The sequence below is a fragment of the Aegilops tauschii genome, chromosome 6, assembly GCF_002575655.3.
Source record: "Aegilops tauschii subsp. strangulata cultivar AL8/78 chromosome 6, Aet v6.0, whole genome shotgun sequence".
Lineage (NCBI taxonomy): Eukaryota > Viridiplantae > Streptophyta > Magnoliopsida > Poales > Poaceae > Aegilops > Aegilops tauschii.
Window position 1 is genome coordinate 358,632,987 of NC_053040.3, and position 12,477 is coordinate 358,645,463.

General features: G+C 44.3%; 2 protein-coding genes across 2 annotated transcripts; one reads left to right on the plus strand and one right to left on the minus strand.

Moving 5' to 3' along the window:
* The first annotated feature begins 1,141 nt into the window (after window positions 1-1,141).
* Window positions 1,142-5,761, plus strand: LOC120965871 (myb family transcription factor MOF1-like). The gene is made up of 6 exons (XM_040391411.2): window positions 1,142-1,429; window positions 1,538-1,614; window positions 1,799-1,874; window positions 2,163-2,250; window positions 2,373-2,604; window positions 3,927-5,761. Exons 1-6 carry the CDS (start codon window positions 1,282-1,284, stop codon window positions 4,257-4,259), a joined length of 954 nt encoding a protein of 317 aa, XP_040247345.1. The 5' UTR covers window positions 1,142-1,281; the 3' UTR covers window positions 4,260-5,761.
* A 1,000-nt stretch (window positions 5,762-6,761) lies between these two features.
* On the minus strand, window positions 6,762-12,095 carry LOC109769812 (uncharacterized). Its single transcript, XM_020328519.4, has 7 exons — window positions 11,743-12,095; window positions 10,994-11,040; window positions 10,611-10,767; window positions 10,292-10,487; window positions 8,800-8,926; window positions 7,805-7,981; window positions 6,762-7,359 (listed from the first exon to the last, which is right to left on the minus strand). The coding sequence occupies exons 1-7, from the start codon at window positions 11,951-11,953 to the stop codon at window positions 7,207-7,209; spliced, it is 1,068 nt and encodes a 355-aa protein (XP_020184108.1). The 5' UTR covers window positions 11,954-12,095; the 3' UTR covers window positions 6,762-7,206.
* Between the last annotated feature and the right edge of the window lie 382 nt (window positions 12,096-12,477).

Sequence of the window (12,477 nt, forward strand, 5' to 3'; positions counted from 1 at the left end):
TGTTGGCATTGGACTTGGATGTGAAGCAGCATGCGATGCAAATCTTTCTAGGAGCTTGTAGAAACAGAAATGTAGTGTGCACATTTGTAAAAGAAGAAAACAAGCCTGTCACTCTGCAGCCAAAATAATAAAGGAGGAGCTGTCACCCGCCTGTACAGACCGTGGAGCAAACCGAAGCCACCGCTGTTTATTCTGCCGAGGTAGGATTCGCGATGAGCGTATCCGCAGAGAACTAAAGTTTGCAGTAAATGGGGATGATACTACCTCGGCTCCTTTTTACTCCGTGTATTAGAATTAGGTCTGAGTCAAACATCGCAAAATTTTATCAAATTTATATTAAAAAATATCAACATCTACAATACCAAATATATATACTACGAAACTACATTTCATAACGAATCCAACAATATTGTGTTGGCATTGTGAATGTGGATATTTTTTTCTAAAAGTTTGGTCAAAATAGAGATACTTTCACGGTTTCACCCAGACATAAGTTATATGCAGACTAATTAAAGAGGACCGACGGGAGTACCACACACGGCACGGCTAGTAGGAGTTTGGACTTTGGCCTTCTTTTCTTCTGGTGATGAGTTGCAGCCGGCTTGTGGAGTTGTGGTACGTAGATATACAGTGAAACTCAATGGAGCCCTATCTTACGGCCTCTGGCAAGGTGATACGTACGTAGATGATTTCCAACTCAAAGATTCTTTTGTTCGCGAAAAAAAAGCGCTAAATGCGAAATTTTGAACCCACTGCATGGAAACGGATGGAACCGCAAAGTGCAGTCGATGCGCATGTCATTATGACTTGATCTGCACGAGACGACGACGACGACGACGGAGCGCTCCACAACGCGTCGCCATGCATGCACGCACGCACGTACGCATGCAGCGGCATATACTCCGACTGCACTACGTACGTACACGCAATGATGTCGAACCCACACAGCACAGTCGCAGCAACACACAGGCGCGCCGCGCCGTCCACGGACAAGACGTGCAGTACATTTCTTGTCCCCGCTCCGCCAGATTTCGACATCATCGGCGGCTACTCCTCCGCCTGAGCCTACCAGATTCTGTTTCTGCTACTTGATCGCATGCGCTGCTCGGCATCGATGATCTCGCTACTCTACCTCGCAATGCGCGCGGTAGGCCGATAGCTCTGCTCCCCTGGCCCGCCCTGCGATATATAACACGAGCCATCAAGGGCAAGCCAGCCAGCCAGCCAAACACCAACAGCAACTTCATCCATCCAGGATTCGAGCGAGCGAGCGAGCGGGAGATGGCGAGGAAGCAGGGGGCGGCATGGAGGAGGAGCGGCTTCGTGAGGCAATACACCAGGTCCAGCGTGCCGAGGATGAGGTGGACGGCCGAGCTCGAGAGCAGCTTCGTGGGAGCCGTCGAGCGCCTCGGCGGCCGGGACAGCGCCAGTACGTTCCCGGCTCACCTTCGATTCGTATCGATTGTTTTTTCAGCTCCCTTCCCCCGCTGTCGCTTTGCCCTGCCTTTCATGATCTTGGTGTGAGTTGAAACTGCAGAGGTGACTCCTAAGCGCATTCTCGAGCTCATGGACGTCCGAGGGCTCACCATATCCCACGTCAAGAGCCACCTTCAGGTCAGTTCAGTTTTCTCCCTTCGATGCTTCTGCCAGACTTCAGACCGTAGCAAGCTAGCTAGCTAGTCGATCTCTCGGATAATCGTGGCTTGATTGCCTCTGCCATATCTTCTATTCAAACTAATTAAGAATGTGCCGAGTGTGTATGCAATGTAACTCGGTTTTTTTTTTGTTGTTTACACAGATGTACAGATGCACACCGCATGACAATGGAAAGAAAGGTGACGTAGGTGCCAAAAATCCCTGTGCCTTTCTTCCTGGTATGTAGTACCGTTTCTTAGTGAAATCTTCTTGCAAACCTTCAGATTTTAGTAGTACTAGTACGCACTTTCTTTCTTGGGAACGGAGTAGTGAGTATTATAATAAGACTGAAATTTGTTGATGATGATTGGCTGTAATGTAAGACAGCCCTGCCTTGTGGTTTTGGGTTAGCTCGCTTTGTGGCCGTGGGGGGTTCTGATTCTGCCTGCACATGCACGTACGTACACATGGTGCTAAAGCAAAGCCAAACCGCTTTCTCCTTTCCTCCTTTTGCATGTTCCCGCCAGAGACGCAGCCACAACTCGGTCTCAAGAATCACCCGTTTGCCACCGACGAGCGAGGCTCCGAAGGACTCACATTCCCACCCATGAAAAGGTTTTTTACTCCAACTTTCCTACGCCCAAAACTACTCAACTTTCATGTAAAAAACAGACACTGATGACACATTTTCACGTCCATTTTTCTCCCTCTCTTTTCTTGGGTTCTCGGGTGAACAGGGCCAAGGCAGGGGCAGAGGTTGCAGCCTCATGCAAGAGCATGCAAGGGAACAGTGGTATGAGGATGATGATTCCTGGCAACCGGTGCTGCATTGATGATTACGTGCAACTGCAAGCAATGTCCATGGACAGGATGAGGAGGAGCGTAAACGAGGGCCTCCGACGGCACAGCGCTGCTGCTGCAAGCCTCCAGGAATTACGACCCTGGGTGCAAGGCCCAGAGGCCTCTAAGGTACGCCATGTAAAAGAAACGTTGCGCAAAAGCTTATCAAAAGAAGATATATCCCTCTTGTCTCAACTGCTTTGCCACCACGGGGTCTTTCCTTTCACATGCATGCATGCATCCCTCTCTAGTCTTGTATCAAGACTAGCTTATTTACACTCCTGCTGGCCCTGGCATGCATATGGTTGAGGCAACATTGATTGAACCCACATCGTTTCTGATGTTGTTCTTGGTAGAGTTCTACTAGCATACTATCCACTATACTCTAGATGTGCTCCCACCATCGTATCTTTGACCTATGTTTCTCAGTTTGCGCCATGCCATGCCAATGCCATGCCATGCACATCCCTCCTCCTCCTACTACCGTTTGTTTCCATGTCTCAAGTCTCAACATGGGGGAACCTCTAGTGATCTGACTGGCAGGGTCTGCTAGTGGCTTTAAATGGTGATGCAAGTCCCAGCTAGCTATCAATGGCTGTCGTATTTCAAGACTACAATGTGGCGTGGTGTGGTGTATGTAGACTGGTGATGGTACGTACTACTCCTAGACTAGACTGGTTGTAGTGCTGCATGCTAGTACTAGTATAGGACGCTGCCAGAAATGGCTCTCGAGAACCCTCCCTATCCTATCCTTGGCAGGAATAATAGCTTTGCCCCAGGCAGGCACCTGCCTCAGCTCGTCGACAATGATGTGCCAAAAGGAGCGGCTTTTGCAGCGCTCGCTCGGCTCCAACCCTCGCCGCAGTCGAAGCAGCAGTTTTCATCATGGCCATGGGATCCATCGATTTCGAAACTAAGAACACCTCTGATGCTGTGGCTATGCTAGCTCCGGTTGCACACAAAAGTTGACCAGCAGTAGTATCTAGCTCTATGTGATCTTTTTTCTTCGGATGCACGTCAATACTGTACCTTCCTGCCCTGCCATAACACCGGCTAGGACCAAGCTGATAGTACATGCAGTTCATCTCCTCACGTAGTATCACATCTCACCCACACGAGCTAGCTGCGTCCCAGAGAAAATTAATCAGGCACTAACGGCAGGAGGATCAATACTACTCCCTCCATTCACAAATACGTATAAGTTTTGAATATTTCAATATGGACTGCACTGAAATGAGTGAATGATAAACACACTAAAACATGTCTATATATATCCGATTTAGAAAATAAATTAGAACATCCTATATTTATGAACGGTGGAAGTACCTTTTTGCTATGCTTTTTTCAGTTAATAAATTGGACTTTTTTCAGCAAGTTGATAAATTTGCTATAGCAGTTTGATCTTTCTGTTTTTAATGTTCTAACATCTCCTGCATATATTGGTTTCACAGGATAGCAAACCGGGAGCAGTCCGTCGTCTGAACCATACGGCGAGACAGTTACCTTCCATGGAGAGATACGAGAGTGGGTGCTTCCTGTTCAGCAGTGCAACGAGCGGAGAGTGTGAGCCGGCGGCTTACTTGGGGGCCAACCAACGCTCGCCGTCCCCATGGTTCGCCGTGGAGCAGAGAGCCGTGAAAGATGTCTCCTCCTGGCCCAGCCAGAGCAGCTGTGCGCTCTCGCCGTCTTCGAGGAGCTTCAGCGACTGCTCGGGGCCTCCGGACTGCAGTTTTGCTGGGCAGGGGATTAACCTGGAACTTTCTCTGTCGATACCTGGATTGTAGTTTAGAACGTTACGCATGCTAGCTGTTTTTGTAGACCGGTTTCAGCATTGGGTTATCATGTTTGTTTCAGCTGATCGCCTGGTGTTTTTTTTTGTTGTTGTTGTTGTTGGTAGTCCTCCAAGCATGCCGCAAATGGGGCTAGTGATTAGTCGTTTTTTTCAGAAAAGGAGGGCACACCCCTGGACTCTGCTAGTGAATAGTCGCTTTAAGAGACGCCTTGAATATAAGGCAGTATGGCAAGGGATGTAACTATGTGAGTATTAACAGTCTTGGTAAACTCTAAAGGACCCTAGGACTGTTAATTTCCCTTTTGTATGTGGCAAGACCATCAGTAATGTGATGATCACAAATTGACATAAAACATAGTACATAACTGGATCAGTATTCGGAAGCACTTTGTCATTGTGATTATGGTTTATAACTATTGACACAATATCGTAAAATAAATAAATGGTCTTAGATAAACCTGGACAATCAAAATGTGTCTTGCATATCAAGACGGTGAAGTACTTGCGAAGAAAAGCGACATATTTGTCACCAGTATCCTTTGCATCTAACTAATTTTGTTCCGGTTTGATTGTGTTAGCGTCAAAGGAAATGTACTATCCGCTAAAGATGCATTTCATCAATAGCAACTTTCATACCCTAGCCACTAGAAGAAAAGGTTGCCCTCTTCCTCCTTTTTACGATCAGATTCCCTCACCTCCGCTCCGGTGGCCTATGTGGCGGCAGGAGGTGGATAAATCTCAGATCTCTTGCTAGGCACAGGACACGTTTTTGGAGATGAACAAAGCACGTGTTTCCAAATATGCTCGGCTCAATTGGTTGTATGCATTGGAGATGCAAGAACTGCCCTACAACATGGCATGGACAATACAAAGGATATGAGAAGGAGGCCAGCATCATTCTTGAAGTCGTGGCCGATCAAGAGAAATGGATTTGGAATTCATATTTTGGGATGCCTAGATCTTGCAATGACATCAATGTGTTTCAACGATCACCACTCTCTTCACGGTTAGGCGATGGGGAACCACCACCAGTGGAATTTCAAGCAAATGGCCACACGTACAACATGGGCTACTACCTAGGGGATGGGATATACTTGAAGTTGACTACTTTTGTGAAGCCAATTCAAAACCCCCAAAGTTAGAAAGAACTTCAATTCCATAATGCTCAAGCAGCTACGAAGAAAGATGTGGAGAGGGCATTTGAGATTTTACAAGGCCAGATTGCTACTCATGCGAGGATCGGCTAGGTTTTAGGATCAAGGATCCTTTGGTACATCATGGCAGCCGTTGTGATCATGCACACCATGATCATTGAGCATGAGCATGGACAAGATTTGGGTTACTCCTATGAATTGATGAGAAAGCTGGTGCAGTCACGTAGAAGGGAATGTTGCATCCGAAACTTTCCTGAGGTTTACCATGGCTTTCGAGATTCAGATAGTCACGAAGATCTTCAAAGAGATCTCGTCGAGGAGTGATGGACATGGAATGGGCGACAAGACCACTAGTTTATCTGTAGTTTCATTTCATGTATGATGCACCATGTGTTATGTTTGATGAACAAATTGTCTTGAATTTGATGTTGTGAATTGATGAGCTATGTAGTAAGTACTATTTGCGTTCCATTTGTTTGGATTCATCCGAGATGAGTTTGATATTATATGAGTTGAGCGTATTTTCATAGTTGAAGAAGGCCAAATGTTTGGATGTCAATTTTACATCGTCGGAAAATCTTCTGGTGCCCTAAAATCTTCTCTCCTATTTCAGGGCATCAACTTTTACATCATGTGTTGGACATGCTCTAACACCAAAGGAAAGGAGGTATCTGATCACATCATGTTAACTCACATGGTGCACAGTACATGTGCAGGCATACGCCTCAGCATGCAGCAGATCAAACAGTAGAGATGCCGCTTAAATTAAGGTTGGTATTCACCAGCAGCAAACGCAACGTACTCATGACCGCCATGGCCAAGCCATAGTGTTACCGTGTCCCTTCCTTGCTCTCTCTCTTTCTCTCTTTCTCTCTTGTCTCTCTGCTGGAAGAACAGAAACAGAATGATGAAAACATCAGTCACCTCGTGTGCGTGCGCGTGTTGTCTGTTTCAAGCTGGCGTTGGTCACAAAAAACGCACGAGAGCCTTCACTTCACACCTGTCACCCTGATTTGCTGGCTAAAAGATTGACAGATCAAATCCCTGACTTCCCCAGAGAGCCTTTGACGCTCTCAGGGGAAGTCAGAGGGAGTAGTTAGAATATATGGGACAGAGGAAGTAGTTAGAATTAATATACTAGTCAGTTTATGTGTTTGCCTTTGACGCTGCCGATGGCATCATCTTTTGTCAAAATCAGAGCGTCTCATCCCAAGTAGTAGTACAAATTATTACCATCATGAGCACCCACAGTGGTAGATCCCAGAGGGAAAACGTACGAGGACGAGGGATCTCCGTCTTTTCTTTTTAGAGGGAGGCAAAAAGATTTGCCTATCCACTAATTAAACAGAAGAGAGTTGCCCCAGTTAACTAATGAAAAACCAGACTAAAACCATCACAAACCGCCAAGCGGCACACGCATGATACCCACACACACCTCAACCAAGAGGGCCTCGTCAAGATACACTCTCGCATCATCGTCATCACTTCTCCCCAATAGGCACGTATACTTTGGTAGTTCACTGAATTGCCCATAATAGTACTACTACATAAAGTCTGGAGAAACAGTATAACACAATCATATCCAGCAACAAGAACGGGACGAGCACTGCAGCTTACAAATTGACATACTCAGAGCCAGGCAAGACAGCTGCGATACCATTTCTTTGTTTGTGGGATGCTCAAGCTGCGGCATGGCTGACGAGCATGCCGAAGAAGATCGTTTCCTCCATATATTGCCGTTACAGCCTTACAGGTGCTCTGATTGGTTGCAGCCGAATTGGCGCATCACTTCTTCTTTGTTTTTGTATCAGACACCAAAGCCTTGACACAAAGACGAGGCTTAGCCGAGACGAGTTCAGCTGGGAGAACAGACACCCCGGCCACCGAAGATCCAACAGGCACCCCAGAAATGGGGAGCACCTCCACTAGTACTGCCACCTTGACATTAGAAACACATTGCTACTGTAAGCAGTGAGCAAGATTAATGAAGGAGGTCGTTACAAACAAACTTTCAACCTGGCATACTCTGTATATAATCTAGTCTTCAGCTTGACATAGTGCGTAAATTATCGTAAAGTCTAGTAGCCGTCCATATACGTAGATGTTTGATGAATAATATTAGCTCGCTAGTCAAACGGTAGTGAAACATGCTGTGAAATTAAAAATGTTGAAACTACTTTGTCAGGTGCCAATACCTGACCAGACCTATATCAATTGTTATCATGATAGAATGACAAGGCCTTACTTCTACTAGTCAGCATTCAACATTGCTGTTTTAACATTTCAGTCCTTACATTATGGTGCTTTGAGTTTCTAATGTTAGATAGCTGACCAGTAAATTTGCTAAACTGTAGAAATTACTGAAGGATTTATTCAAAGATACCTCAGGAGACTTGAGATCCACAATTGCGTCCTTAGCAACTGACTTGACAGCAGCAGCAACAACCTTGAAACATTGTTGCCTATCCATTAAACCTTGTTGAATTGAGCTGTTATTGTCATTCTTCTGCGTCTTATTCACCGTTTCATCAATGCCTCTCCTACTGTACCCAACTGCGAACTTTATCATAGGTTAAATGTATACTCAACTCAATAAGAACTAAGAAATATGGATAGTATCTTGTGGTCAACATATTTCCATGAGATATTATTGCTGGTAATGAAGTAACTTCATTCTTCAAAATAAATGCAAGATTTAGTCATCCCCTATGTTATGTGGGTTACTTGTAACAGCGCCATCCACAACTGCCAGATGACGAAGTACTCAAGAAGTAGCAGAAGAAGTCTAGCAATGCCTTAGCTCACTATGTATCTTAGTTAGCAGCAGATTGGTATCTAATCCAGTACATACCCTAGTTAGCAGCAGATTTCCATCTAATCTAGTACAATGTCCTAGTTCCAAGAGGTCAATAGAAGTCTGGCATGTTTGTACTGGTTGATGATGACTCCTATATATAACAGGAATGGCAAGTTATTGAGTAACCTATCAACCCAGAAGATAGTCTTCCCTAACCTCCTCTCTTCGCCGACAACCGTTTATGAGGCTGAGAGCTCCCACGCCACGGCTTAGCCCTAAGATCACAGAGCTCTACCACAGTACCACCCAAGGATGTAATTGTTTTTTATGGCTAATAATTAAGGATGGCGAGCATGGGGAACAGAACAATTGTAAATTGCACACGTCATCATACCATAAAAGTAAATAAAATGCAGGGAACAATTTTAATCAGCATATCCAATCAGTATACAAGACCAGCAATACTAAATATATTTTAAAAAGGGCTAGATAATATACTGGAACAAACTATTCATTGAATTTAACTGAAGTTGCAATTTAATCTCACAGTAGAACAGTATAAGTAGTGCAATCTTATCCACCTTGATAGGCTCATCTTGATCTTCCTTATTCCTGAAGAAGTCCAGGAACAACTTTGACACAGTGGCATGTAGTTCTGTTTCTGATAGAACACAAGTTTCCTGAATAGGGAATATCCGATGACACCACCTGTCCATTCAGAGTAATGATTTAGAAAAAGGTGCAAGCTTAGATTTTCAGGACAAGATTACTGGGAGATATTATATCAGTTAAAGAAAAATAGTGAACTTCTCTACTGCAAGTCTGCAACTAGAGCTTAACTATATGAAACGACCTAGGAGCATTAGCTTCACTGTATGACATACGCACTACTACCTCCATTTCTTGAATAAAATAGTGGCAGAAAGGTTGTATTTATATAAAATATAATCTACGATTACATCTAGCAAAGAGAAGATGGTGCATTCTGCCTTTCTAATGCTCTGGTCCACACTACAGATCTGTTTATGTACGAAAGTACAAGCCAGCTCCCAGTTATATAATAAGATCCCAGCTCTCTCAGTTACGTAGTTTATCTTTCAAATTAGAAAGGTATCTTTTAGCTTGGGCTTGCCAATTAGAAATAAGATCTGTGATTGTTACCAAGATTGGATAGGTAGGCCTCTATATAAAGAGGGCCCCTTTTAAGGAATCAAGCAAGAATTACTTGCCTTCAGGGACAAGAGCATCTCCCTAACCCTAGTACACAATGTATTATTCAGCATATATACGAAAGAGGCAAGCAAGCGGGGATATGATACACAACCACTACACAGGATTGAGATAAAAAAATGATGAGGTATAAGATTGAATCAAGGTTGTCAATACTGTCAAGAAAATACTATAGAAGAAGTGTCATAAGCATTTTTCCATCATACTCTGGTCCACAGTGCATATCATTCAGCATATAGCCGGAAGAGGCAGGGAATGAGGGCATAGTACTCATTGTTAAGCTTCATGCACTAGCCAACGCAACCAAAAGTCCGAACTGATGGAAAGGGCTAGTGCAATCCACATATACTGTAACACCCCCTCTCACGTGTGACGGGGAAGACAAGTCAACACGTACAACCGGAAGGGAGCGACGGCGCGCGAAACTCACGTATGACTCAAGAGGCCTCTACGTGGACACAAAGGGGGGCTACCAGCAATTTTTAATAAATTGCGAAAGTCAGGATTTGAACTCAAGAATGAAATAAAACTGAATAAAACTGAATACATATACTGTAACACTCATAATAACAAAATAAGAATGAAAGCAATAATATTTGAGTATAAAACTGAATAAGGCTGTCAATACTGTAGAAGAAGTATCATAAGCTAGCATTTATTCGGTTCGTCAGTGAACAAAACGCAAAGCTTTCACATTTTCCAAAAAAAAAAACATTTCTTCAGTTCAAGGGAATCTAAAAAAAGATGAGTAGGTGGAATCATTGATCCACTTGCTAAAATGACATCTTCATTCTAGCAGTATGACTAAATACATGGGTTCATTCAAAGAAGTTGAAAACTTACTGTGGAGATTTAAGCTTCCCAGATTTCAGTGAATGAAATACTTCGGTAAGCATCTGAACAACATGAACGCCACCAGTAGGGAAAGAGAAGAAAAGCAAACCACTCATTGATAGCTTAATCAATGAGAGATTCGAAGTCCTGTCAGGATTTCCACTTGTATCGGAGTGAAGTGAATTTGTTTTTACTTCAATGCTGCCTATTATGATGCAAGAAAATGCACAAAATCAGAAAAATACAGTTAAGTGAACCACCCACAATGATAATTGACACCTCTAGATCTAGCATGGCCAAAAAGTTATCAAGCACAATTTATACTAACCAGTAGATTCTGGCGCATCACCCTTCCCATTTGTTATTGTATCTTCTGAATGTTCAATTTCGGATGCCTCGGGAAATATTTTTCTTTTCTTTGTTGCCGCTTCTGTAACACATGGTTCCAACTTTTCAGAACTATGGCTGCTTGCGTCGCTAATATACTGTAAACAATGCTTTTATGTCAACATATTTCCATAAGGTGCAGAAATGTATGTCCTAGTTCACTGTAAGTTCACGGCATGAGAGATGTGCACCACATGGTGAATGGATGCCATACAAATAAAAGTGCAGCATCATGAAGATAACCAAATTTGAAGTAGCCGTACATTGCAGGCCTAGAACTATCAACTGCAGAAGAAAACTGGAAGTATAAGTAGCAAGATTAACCTCTCCAAGAATTGAAATGGCTTCCTTGGTTGCACTTTTCTCTCGTTCTGTAAAATGACAATCGCATCAAAATAATTGCAACAGTCGATAGAAACTAGGTGTACAAGTAAAACTTTGCCACAACTAAGATGCATTTAAAATATGTTCTTGGTCATAATAAGTTACTAAATGATACTGCAAGTCACATACAGTGAATCATATCATACATCATTGTCTTTTATTTTTTTGTCTTCTAATCTACCTTGAACTATATTCGGTTCTCTTATCATAAAACAGCTGCAGCTGATCCACCTACTAAATATTACTTTGCTAACATTTGAAATCCTGATTCACTTGACAGTAGCTTATGCAATAGTATACCCATTGCTGAAATCATGGAAAATACTAATTGCTCAATGTATGTCCAGTAGTGTCACGCTTTGTGTAATTCGCAATTTGGGTAGTGAAGTGGGGATACTAGTGCAATCTGAAGATGGCAGTGCAAAATATATAATTTTCCATTTAGTTCCAAGACATAACACTCATAACAGATGCTAGAAAATGGAAGTAACTTTGGGACCTCCAAATTCACAACTAAACGGTACTAGTACTTGGTGCGTCGTGATAAAGGAACTCGTATAAATCTAGGAACAGATAGTCAGATATATCGCACTGCTGAAGTTTCTAGTCCCCCTCCCCTAGGTATCCTTCAAAATGACCAAACGCGGCAGAATAACGCAAGAGAATCTAGCATGAAGGAGGGCGCGCACTGATGGGGCAGGTGATGAGGAAGCCGGAGTGCGAGCGCAGGAGGAGGGAGCCTGACGCGCGGTAGTCGTAGCGCGGGAGATTGATCACCGCAGCGTGCTGCTCCCATGGCTGCAGCTCCCGGCCGGCGGCGGCTTCGGCTACTGGCTCCGGCGGCTGCTCGCGGGAGGGTGCTGGGGTTTCTGTCTCGTGCTTGGACTCTGGCGCCGCCATGGGGGTTGGTCTGTTGAGCACAAACCTCGGAAGGGCAGTGGGAATTTGGGGCGCCGGAGCTCTCGATCGACTGGTCGCGTTTTGGATGCCCTACCAAAGAATACACGTACCGACTTCGAAGGCGTATCACCATTCTTTCCGTAAACAAAGTGTAGAGGCGACCCAATTGTTGGATGCTTAAGTAGGCGCTTATAAACAAATATATAATTAAAAAAAGGTATAACTCGCCCCACTGATGTGCATGCCCAGCCGCCTCTGTGGCCGTGGGATCCGATTTTGATCAGGCGACTCGGGAGCAACCTTAACCCATAGCCTAGGTTTGCGACTTGAACATTGTTGCAATCCTTCTCGACCGCAGCACGGGTCTATTACAAAATGACCAGGCATTAGGGAGGCCGACGGCAGCTTGATCTCGCAACGGCAACGACACTGATCTATATGGGGACGACCGCCGTAGATCCTGTGGTGACGACGACAACACAGCTCCTCGCCGCCAGCAACCTCCACGGCTCGGTTAGGTACTG